The sequence below is a fragment of the Bacillus rossius genome, chromosome 11 (genome assembly GCF_032445375.1).
Source record: "Bacillus rossius redtenbacheri isolate Brsri chromosome 11, Brsri_v3, whole genome shotgun sequence".
Taxonomy (NCBI): domain Eukaryota; kingdom Metazoa; phylum Arthropoda; class Insecta; order Phasmatodea; family Bacillidae; genus Bacillus; species Bacillus rossius.
The window spans coordinates 38,074,535-38,086,230 of NC_086338.1; the positions used below are offsets into that span (position 1 = coordinate 38,074,535).

The 11,696-nt window shown below is 37.4% G+C and overlaps 1 protein-coding gene across 1 annotated transcript in view; it reads right to left on the reverse strand.

Annotated features, from left to right (window-relative positions):
- LOC134536826 (solute carrier family 25 member 35-like) overlaps positions 1–2,128 on the reverse strand; it is a 33,275-nt gene extending 31,147 nt beyond the window's left edge. The window contains exon 1 of the mRNA XM_063376818.1: positions 2,087–2,128. Within this exon, the coding sequence (XP_063232888.1) occupies positions 2,087–2,113 (27 nt within the window). The 5' untranslated portion in view covers positions 2,114–2,128. The remainder of the gene's footprint in view (positions 1–2,086) is intronic.
- Positions 2,129–11,696: the final 9,568 nt, after the last annotated feature.

The window sequence follows — 11,696 nt, forward strand, 5'->3', positions numbered from 1 at the left end:
ACTTTCATCTTGTCTCGAAATCTTTTCGCGAAATCTGCATGCCCCTACTAATTGGGCATGAATTTTCCAATTGAAAAACTTTAACTCTTACTGATGGATTGTTTAAAATCCTATTTAAATATTGAATTTCAATATAAAATTTCAGTCTGCATCTGACCATAGTCACAGAAGCTAATACGGATTCCGGGTCGATAGCTGCAGCTGCAAGTGCATTTACTGGAGCAAGGAATTTGCCCAGAGAAAGAATGCTAGACGACACGAGAAGAATGATTGTGTTTAAAGCCCACCTCGTAAATATTAAGTTTCGATCGGTGTGGCAGGTTGTTTATGCAACGTGATAGCTTAAAAAGACATGGCACGCTCGCTAACAAGACAGAGCTTAATGATGGTGCTACTTTGCTAAAGAAGAGTGCGCTGCATGACGACAATAATATTCCTTGTGTTGAACGTGATTAAGTTCATATCTCTCTTATCTCGACAAAGAACTTGAATTGAAGAACGTTGAAGGTTTGAAAGAGACTGAAGACAATGGAAGTATCATTACTGTGAAAAGTGAAAATAGATTCAAGCCGCATTCAAATATATCCTCCGAACTTTGGAAAAATTATGGACACTTAGAAAAAGGATGATTGCATAAGATGAATATGTGGTTGTGTTGTGTGGTTTGAATTAAATGTAAATTATTCTTGAAATATAAAAGGAATTTGATAATTACGCTGGTGAGATTAGAATGCCGAAGGTATACGCAGACTTCGCTTTTGTATTTCCTCCGAACTAAACATATTATTTCAAAATTCAAATCAAACAACTTGCTCTGTTTGGCGAAATGCAAACAAATATTTTGCTGAAGAAAACGATCTTTCCTGTCGGTGCTGAAGATAAGAAAGTTGATCACTTTGATCCGATGGCGATATTCGTGGCGATAATGAAATACTAGTTGTAAATAAGAACACCTGTGTGGAGTGTATCGTGAAAACGTCAGAAGCGACGATTGTTACCCATTTATGTTCGCAGGGAAAAAAAATTATATATTGCAGCAATGGCAGATGAACAATTAACACGACCAGTGTAGTTGACGGGGTCCCAGCGCCAACCCGCTAAACAAAACACGTGCTTGGTGTCAAGCTATTGGCGTTGCCAACCTGATTTTTTTTTTTTTTTCAAAAAAAAAATTTCCAACACGTAAGAATAAGGAATCTGGAAAATATTTTATTTCAACCAGACCTTTTAACTTAATTCAATAGTAGACTTTTTTTTACCCTAAGCAGTAGTGTTTTCTACTGAAAAAGGTTACTTAACAGTTTAAAAAAATATAGTTTAAAAAACTAAAAAACATGCTTTTAAAGAATATCAAACTAAAAAGTAAAAAAAAATTTTTAAATTAAATTTATGACAATAGTATATAAGCAATACTAGTATAAATGAGAAAAAATCTTGAGGCGCTTTGTGCCATATTTTTTGAATATTAAGCGCCCCATGCTTTTTTCTCATTTATACTAGTATTGCTTATATACTATTGTCATAAATTTAATTTTAAAATTTTTTTTACTTTTTAGTTTGATATTCTTTAAAAGCATGTTTTTTAGTTTTTTAAACTATATTTATTTTTAACTTTTTAGTTTGATATTCTTTAAAAGCATGTTATTTTAGTTTTTTAAACTATATTTATGTATAATTATCATAGGGAAATGAGTTACCGACACTACCTATTACCATCTGAGATAACTATTTGGAGTTGCAACGTCACAAAGAAATGGTAAAGTCTCTACGAATCATTTGCAGTTAGATGTATGGATATAATATTAGAATTTACCGGGGGGAAAAAAAAATATTTTTTTTTTTTTTCGGCGTGGCCGGGAGTGGAACTCACGATCGCTAAATCCGAAAGCTGACGTCACAGAAGTCGCGCGCCTTAGACCGCTCGGCTAACGAACGTAATGAAATGGGTGGGACATTTTATAGTGATGAGTCACCCACTCTTAGTCGAAAGAGTTACAGACGGACAGACAGAGTTACAGACGGCGGACAAACATACAGGTGAAGCTAATATAAAGCATGTAAAAACCTGGGCTCGCATTTTACACACCCGTGTTTCGAATCCTGAACCGGCCATCCTGATCTCGGTTCAGCACTTTTGCCCGAAATCACTCCACGGCAGTCAGTCACTTCTCAAAAGCCAAGGCCGCTTCCTTCCAACCAACAGTTCCCTGCCTGGCTGGTGATGCGGCACACACCACACTAGCACGACCGTGTTGCGCCGGTATGGTGCGCGCGGGCTGCAGCCATAACTTAGAAACACACAAGATATACCTGTTCTAAGTTATGATTCTTAGGTACGATGTTTCTAAATTGTGTTGTTCGGCATTGTGTGTTTCTAAGTTGTTACAATTGTCAGTTTTTTGTTTCTTAGTTATGATAGTTCTAAGTTGTGTGTTTAAAAGTTATGATAGTTCAAAGTTATGTGGGTTTTTGACGTGACAAAGTCTAATAACTCCATGAACGCCGGCTGCACGCACGAAAAAGTGTCCCGTTACGCACATTGTCCCGTTACGTTGTATCCCGTTACGCTCATTGTACGCTTGCGCCGCATCTATCTCTCTTCCACTCGATTGGAACAACCATCGATTTGACTTTTTCGAGGCACATCAAACTTGAAACACTCCCATTCGTTTCCTACTTTTCCTATCATCGTCCTATCCTTAACAGAATAACACAGATTGGAAGAAGTTAAATAGCAAACATGTATAAAAGTTATAGTTAAAATAATCTCTTCGTTAAAGTAATAAACATATTTGAATCAATGAGAGCAAATAAAAGTAAATCTACCAATTAAATTGTAGATTTCATTTCACTCCTTCTTTGTATCCATACAAAATAGTGATAATTCAATAAAAATGATTCAATTTTACTCATAAAAAGTATGCAATCATTTCATCAATGTTTTGTTATGACGTTGTCGCGTTAAACTATCGTCCGTAAACCGACTTTACAGACAACCAATTTTTTTTCTCGATAATTCCAAGTTATGACTGTTCTAATAGCCCTTCAATGCCTTAGGATCGCTGAATGGGTTTGGATGCTGGATGCTGGGATGGGTACCCTCAGCCCCTCGACATTGCTCTTCTCCGTCGCCTCCGGGCCGCGATGATTCAGCCCATGTGGGGCCCGAAACCTTTGAATATATATACAGTATAGAAGTCGCCAGTGGATAGGATTTACTCTACGTTTTTCAGAAGCGTATGATGAGCAGCTTTGGAACTTCACCGCTGCAGTGCGCTGCCGTAACACCCTGTATCGTCTTAGTTGTTATTTACACGTTAGAGCGCAGCGCTATCGCCCGCTGTCATTCCCCGCACCCCTCATCCATCATTCACTGCAGCTGAACGTCGTTCAACGGGAGGGGGAAGGGGTGTTTGAAGAGTTCGACACTTGTCCGCTAGGGACCACCACAAGTCGATGCCCTAGAGATGGTGGCGATTGCGGCGGTGAATTAACCAACTACCTCAAAACCGTATTAGAAATTTTAACCTGGGCTGGCGACTTCTATACAGTATATATATTCAAAGCCGCAACGGTTTAGGAACTAGCACGTCATAAATCAAGCGAAGCGAAAGCTTTGAAACAGATGTTCTAAGTTGTGTGCTTCTAAGCTATGTATGGATCCCGTTATTTTCTCTAGTGGCACGATAAAGTAACGACTATATGTCTTCCAATCAGTAGTACTTCGACTGCCTACCTTGTCTGCAAGCTCTTTGGCGTTCAGTGTCCTCTCGTGAATGCGTATTCGTCCATCTTGTTCTGAGATATCATCACAATAGTCTCGTGAATGTGGCTTACGAAAACATTTCTTTCACTTAACACACTTATTGTCAAGTAAATTTCTCTTCTTACTTAACTTATTTTCCTTCCACACATCACACGTAGGTACAGTCAGTCTCGGCGGACATTCGCGTCCGTCTAGCTAAAATTACCATACGTAAATTTGTATTCACTAACGTGGGGTTATATAATTCAAAAGAATCGCTGTATAAGATAAACATTGGCTCTGACGTGTGTTAAGAAAATGTATGCCTTGCTTATAACTATTTGTGATGCAGATGAGGGTTATGTAATAGCAGGCCAGAAGAGTTCATTAATGTTTCTAAAGATTGTTGCATAAAGATGTCTAACCTCCATCACAGTGGTGGAAGAAAATTACAAAATTTACAGTTCCTCTATCGCTTATAGTCACGGCAAATCATGAATGTTTTTATTTATGCTTTGAATGTTTTTTTTTTTTTAATGGTGATAATTTCCTAGAGCGAGATTTTGTTCGTGAGAAATTCAAGTTAGTGACAGTTCTCAGAGGAAACAAAATAATAATGTTAAATGTTTTACCGAGAACTCCAAATGTAACGTTATTTTTGAAGTAATAAAACTTGGCATTGCTAATTTTTTTCTAATTAGTGCGTGATCACATAACTATAGAACCCGAGTGAAAGTATACTTTCAAAGTATTGAGATCATTTTAGCCCTAACGAACATTAACGGAAGTTCACATAGCCAGCTTTACAGACTAACCAAAGAAACGACTTGATACGCAATGGCGTATGTCCAAAAACCTACATCAATTAATGCACTCCCATTGCACAAATTTTTTAAAGATATAACCAAAGAAACGCTTACCATATAAAATAATTATATATCCTGAATTTTACATTTACAGTGATTCTGGAATCAGGTATAAGCTTAGCCATTGTTAGGGTAGTCCCCTGAAGTCAACCAGTGGGGTAGTCCCCTGAAGCCCACCAGTGGGGTAGTCCTCTAAAGCTCACCAGTGGGGTAGTCCCTTAAAGCTCGCCAGTGGGGTAGTCTCCTGAAGCCCGCCAAATTCTAATCTGCGCGCTATTTTTGGCGTCTGTATCTTTTCAGGCTTTCGTTTCCGCAGTGTAAAATATTTTTTTTTTTACTTTTTACAAAAAAAAAAAAAATATTGGAAACATTGTTTGTAGCATTGCAAAATGGGTCATATGAATATTAAGAATAAATTTGAGGTGAAGGATATTTTTTTTTGTTGATATAGAAAACAGTTCAGATATGTTAAGAATTGTTATTAATTACTTTGGTTAAATTTCATGGAAAGCCTTAAAATACTTATTTCCTTGAGATACTTAATTATAAATTTGAGGGTTAACTCTAGTTCATAATAATTAATGTTGATATTGGATAATTAATGTCAGTAATTAAAGCAGTATAGATTATAATTTTACAGGACATCATTTTTAAACAAAAGTTTTTATATGAATTTCAACTTTGTTTACTAAATTTTTAACATTGTATTTGAATTTTTTGGGTAATTTTATATTCTATTGGATACTGCTACTGTAATATTTTGAGAATAGTCTGGAAGGTACAGAAGGAAGAGCGGACAGGCGCGACACTCTGGCGCCAGAAAGCTATTTTTCACTTTGTAAATGCGTGTTTGGGATTTACGCGTCACGTTGTACGCACAGCTGTAGCGACCGTCTGGAAGGGTCTCTGGAGGCTACCACTAGCCAGCCAATCAGGGCAAGCCCTGGCGTCAAGTGATGTGCCCGCACGAATTTCCTTATATGGTCATGTTTTGGAATTATGTGCGCTGATTGGTCAGTTGGCCCACGGGGTTGCCTCCCTTGTTTTCAACTTTACAAGGGAAGGTAATCTCGTCGACCAAGTCACTTGTTGCTCGATCGTCGCCGAACTCGGTCGCGTCGTCGGCAAGTCACGAAACAAATGAAAAATTATTAAGGGACAATTTAACGCCTATGGGCTGGGGCCACGCCGTAATTCTTTAACCTAAGTTCATTTTTTTTTCTTCGGACTATGTATTAGAAATTTAGGCCCTAGGCGTCGGCATCGGCCCGACTCTTGTGATTTCGGTCCGCGATCAACGGTACCTTGAGTTAGGTAATTAACCAAGGGACATTACTAAGTTTTTTTTTCTTCTTTGGCGAGTGACAAGACTCCTCGACCATCAACGGCAATATGTATGGTGCTGTGGTATGTATTTGGACCTCATCCTATCAAAATTCAAAGATATCGTTAAAATTCGTATAAGAAAAGACAAAAACTGTACAAGTAACGAAGTTTTTCTAATTAAATTCATTTGTAAAATTGTGTATTGAAGCCATGTAACGATGAGAAAAAACATTTTTTTAAAGAAATAAACAAAGATAATTTAATAAACTCTTTTATTTCCAAATAAAGCAGAACCTCAGGAACATTGTTTGTTTTGTATTGTTACGTTTCTATGTGTTGTTAGCCGGGCAAAAACATACAACGTAACATGTTGTCGTCGATATCATTTGTAAAACTACAATGCATAGCTTTGTAAAATTGCACAAAGTGCAAAACCTTGCCTTGAAATTTTTCAAGTGATATCGTTGGCAACAGGGTTTCCAAAGACTAACCTTGTATAAGTACAAAAAAAAATAGATTGCGGGCATGTGTTCCTTAACAAAATTTTCATGATTTGGTATTCCCTGCCACCCATTAAAATCATGCCTCACTATCTGCGAACATTTTCTATATTCAGAGTGCGTCTGACTTCGACCGAAGGCTGGGAAAGTTAAGGACTTACAACATTTATATTTTAAATAATAACGTATTTAACACAGAAAATTTCGCGTCTGGATTATTTTTTTTATAATTGTAGCAGTTATTTGAGTCGCTGCATTAAAATTATTTCATTTAAATAATTGGGTTAGTAGTACGCTACAAAAAATATGTGGGAAATAAAACGTGTTACACGTAATTATTTCAATGAAATAATTTTGCTTTGGGGACAAAATTCGCCGTGGTTATTAAACAGAATCCACACGCTCGGTGTTTTAACCTTGACTTTCAAAGACGTGCATCAGTCTTGGAAAGCACTTTAGACCGTAAGACGTACAGATGATTTCAATTTTGTTTTTGTCGGTCGGATCCACACTCGCCCCCTGCACGCAAACTCGAAGGTACTGGTGTCCCCGCCACGAAGCGCGAAACAAACAGGCAGTTAACGAGAGTTCCTGACGACGACGTGTATCGACATGACCCGCATATCAACCGACCCCCTAAATACGCCGCTATCACTCTCTCTCTCACTATCACACTGTCGCCATGTATTCCCAAGTGCTGAACCACACACCTCCCTTTCACTACGCGCTGGTCTTTTTTTTTTTTCCCCTCCCCACCTAAGACAGTCTGACCGCAGACCTCCGTGGCGAAATCCGTCCTGAGCAAGGCACGGGTGAACCGGAAAAAAATTCGCGGATTCATTTCGCGATAGGCTATAAATTCAAATACATAAACACACATATAAGTAGAGAGCGGAAAAATTCGCGATTTCGATGACCTGAAGGATAGACTCCATGATCCTCCATGCACGCGGGAAAATTACATCTGCTCATTGGCTACTGACTCGTGTCGCCTGTTAACTGGGACGTTAATCATTCGATAATTCTTTTGTTGAAAGTTTTTCATTGGCCGAGTGTCATTTAGAACAACTGTGGCCCAATCACTGATGCAGTAAAAGGGCAAACTTTTTTTGATTCTAGACTACCGCGAAATGAATCCGCGAATTTTTCAGGTCTCTACACATAGGCTGCTTTTTCTAATGGACGGTCCCGGGCCACTGAGAAAATATCAACCAAAGAAGTATCCGATCACTGACGAAGCCAGTCCGAGTGTACAGAGGACTGTGTAGTCTGTCCTAATAGTCATCGAAACCTAAGGCATGGGTTTTGAGACAGCTAATAATTTTCCGTGAAGCAAACCTCAAGTGGAAAAAAAAATCCTGGAATACGAACAACTCCTAAACTATCTATAATGTTAAAAATAATGATGCTCCGTTGCTGCATGTAAGAAGGACAAACAAACAAACACACTTTTGGGGGTACTGTCGTCCTTCGTTACCTTATATAGTGACCATCTCCATCATCAATATACCTTTTGTCATACAGTCCAAGCAAATTTTTTTCTCGTACTAATGCAATCAACTTCCCTATCTCATCACCAAAGGCAACACAAAAACATGAGTATGGTAGTTTTTAACATTTTATTTTTCTGCTCTATGCGTTATGCGAGCAATAAAAGGAATAGCTGCTCTTTGATAGCAATAATTAGTAGTGCTCCGTGAAGCACTGAAACACTGAAACAGGGAAGGGGGAAAAAAACCTACATTTCAAGATAAATACCAGAAATAGTCTATCACATGTAGAAAATAAAATTAAGTTTATACAACTTTTAAAAAAATCAATGGATATATATTTTTATGTAACATATATTATTTTGAATTAAATTTAATAATATTTAAAAAAAATTAAATGCACAAATAGTATAAGTTCAAAAATACCATCCAGCATTCTGATTAGCTATTTTAATATAAATAAGAGATAAAAATTAAAAATTTTTAACTAGCTCAGACCAAAAATAAACTTAGATAGTCTGACATGATTTAAAATATATTTGAGATTAACTGTTAAAATTTATTTGATGGAGATAATGGATGCCATTTTCCGTCTAATAACAATCCTCAAACTCTATTGTCAAACATTATTGGAGACACATATTTGACAGTGTGACAAGGCCTTAAATTGCCCGTACAGTCAGGGGTGTATGTGTGTTAGTGGGGCGGGGTTATATGAGCGACGCTCGCTGGTGCTTCTAGCATGGTATAGCCTCTAAGCGCAAGGCTATGAGCTGGCGCGCAGTCTTCTCGTCGTCCACAGGACAACTATGAAATTCTAACGGTGACCGTAACATTATATGGCACAGAAATGAAAGTAAAGGTGTAATGCAAGTTACTTGAGTCCTTTCAAAAATCTGTGCAGGTTGTTTTTACGCCTATAAATGACTGAAAACACGTATTTCAGCCATTTTAACTCTTCTAAAAAATACACTTTTTAAAAGTTAATCCGAAATCAAAAAATAGGGTGTGGCTGTGTTATGGACATGGCCGTGTGTTTTACGTGAATACGTGTACGTAACATGTAATATTTTCTATATAAAATATAAAATACGCTATTTTATGTATGTTATAATAATGTTTCAACACTAAGAAGTCGCGTATAGGCCGACATTATATATTATTGATTATACATATTTTAATTTTAACACCATATGTATTCACTGTAACTATTTTACACTAATGTTTTATATAGGTATTAAATCGATAGGTTTTGAAGAGAGCTGACGATTGAAACTTATACGAACGTCCTAGCTTCTCCGAGTCAAAAGTTATACTAAATGGAAATCTCGAAAAGCAGTAATATGACCTCAAAATGGCGGCGCTTCCCCCTCCACCGCGCGCGATGCGTCATAGTCCTCACTTAGCGTAACGAATTCTTTGCTCCTTTAGCTATCCAGTGGTGTGATTAAATTTTGCATGGAGATGATAGATATGTAGCTGCAACACCAAACTGTATCCCCAGATTTTGTTATCATTGGTTGTTTTTTTTTTTAATTACCTCCCACTACGGAAGCAATTTTAAAGACGTATTCACGTCAAAAAGTACTTTTCGACCCTCGACGAATTCTTGGATGCTTTACGTAACCACACCCCACTCGGATATCATGGGTGTTTTTTTGCAAATCGCGTAGGTTTTTTCCTGAAGCTCTGCGCACCGTCTGTGTGCCCGGGTAGGCGGGGGCCTTAATCGACGGAGCGGCGCAGGAGCTGATGACGGGCGTCAATTTGCTGTCCTTGAGTGTCGAGACGCTAGGGTACGCGGGGAAGGGGGGAGTCCAGGGTAGCGGGGCGGCGTGTGATTGGTCAGCGTGCGTGGGTTCGCCCCCGATGTGAGTCACGGGAGGTGTTCGCAAGCGAGGGAGATGTATGAGCGCTCTGAGACGCCGTCACTCAGCGCGTCAGTTGCGGTGACATTGAGACGTGTCACGCAAGCGTTCGAAATTGGAAGCCTAAGATGTCCATCAAGTTCTGTCCCTGGCCGAACACGCCCGAATATTCACCTTCGGCCAGCCTCGGGATTTGTTTTATTTTTGCGCAGCAAAAATGAATTCAAATATTAAAAGTGGGCGGTTAGGTTAGCTACATTAAAACACTTTAAAACACTATGGACGGTTAGTTAGGTTAGTATAGCTACATTAAAATAAACAGAGAAATATAAATATATATAAATAAATCCGATGTTAGCCGAAGGTGAATATTCGGGCGTGTTCGGGCATGGACAGAACTTGATGGACATCTTAGGCTTCCCGTTCGAAATCACCATGGTAACCTACCTTACAGTGTCAACAGTTTTCTGTAGACCATAATTTTTTTTACTTGCTCATAATAAATGTTTTTAAATAACTGTTTTATTCTTTATTCTTTGAGTGTATATAATGGTTACTTATCAAATACAATTTTTTTTATGTGTAACATCTTTTGCTCTCGTTAAACGGCACTGGGTTGGAGGAATTTCGTGAATGGACCGGAAGTCGCATGGAACGGAAATGTGTAAACACGGTTCACCCATCTGTGACGGATGGCGCAAAAAAGTTCACAAAGCCAAAGGGAAACTTTACAGTATTAACTGTTTGATGATTTTTAACAAATTGGGCAGTATTTTAATAAAGATTCCTAGTCGAAAATCAGATCCAAATCAGGAGTTTAGTATTTTTGCAAGTATTTTTCGCTGTTATCAGAGACGTTTCATCATATATACCTATTTTAACATTTTACTCTGCACATCGCATCAAATGATTCGATAGTCGACGTAGCTGCTCCGGCAGCGAATTTTAGAGACGGGTGCGAAAACTACGGGTGATTCGCGTTCATAAATGTAGTTGAAAAAACAATTTATTTATATTTATCACGCTCGGCATTATTTCAAAGGATTCTACTTGAAGTTTCGTGTCCGAGTTTCGTATTATAAGTGTATTTGCAATATGAGAACACACGAATTTGCTCGTTACCGAGGTTATATGTTACTGGGAGAATTGTTGGCATTTTTTTTTGGATTTATGCTTCTTTAGGCGCGTTATGAAAAAAATTATGAGAGCAAATTTTTACGATGCGCGCGCAGCATAAAACGAAATTTTCCCAGGATGAAAAACTCTACATACAAATAAGATTTTTATATGTGCTTTTAAATCTTATACTTTAGTGTTTCACATTTAATAGCGGTCCATATTATTGAAAACATTTGTTTATTGTGAATATTAGTGTTATAAATTGTGTTTTTAAAATTTTCAAGTGTATTTTTACAAGTGAGGATATGGTTCCATATGTATAATTTATTTGCATTATAAATTATTACATTATTATTTAACAAATAATTAAAATTAATAATTTATTTTAAACACGTGTTTATATTAATATTAAATACTGAGGTTTTTTTTTATTTGTTTGAATTTATACTTATATTTATAATATCACTCCAGTCCTTTTATTATTTTATTTCTATTTATTATTCGCACGCAAAATTAATGTTAGTTTTTATCAAGCCAATTAAGTATAACTTCTAAAGCAGACATACGTAAGTTCACGCACCTTTTTTTTTATTACTTTTGAGTCGAACTCTTTGAAAAGGTTCTAGCGTATCTACTATTTGTCCCCAACCTTGTAGCTTCTTGTGTTTGTCTGTGTTCGTGAAGATGAATTCCGCAGCTCAGCAATATGGCGACTCTTGAGCGTAAATCCTTTTTTGTTCCGCAGTTTTGCCAACAGTGAATCTGTAATTTCAAATTTCAAC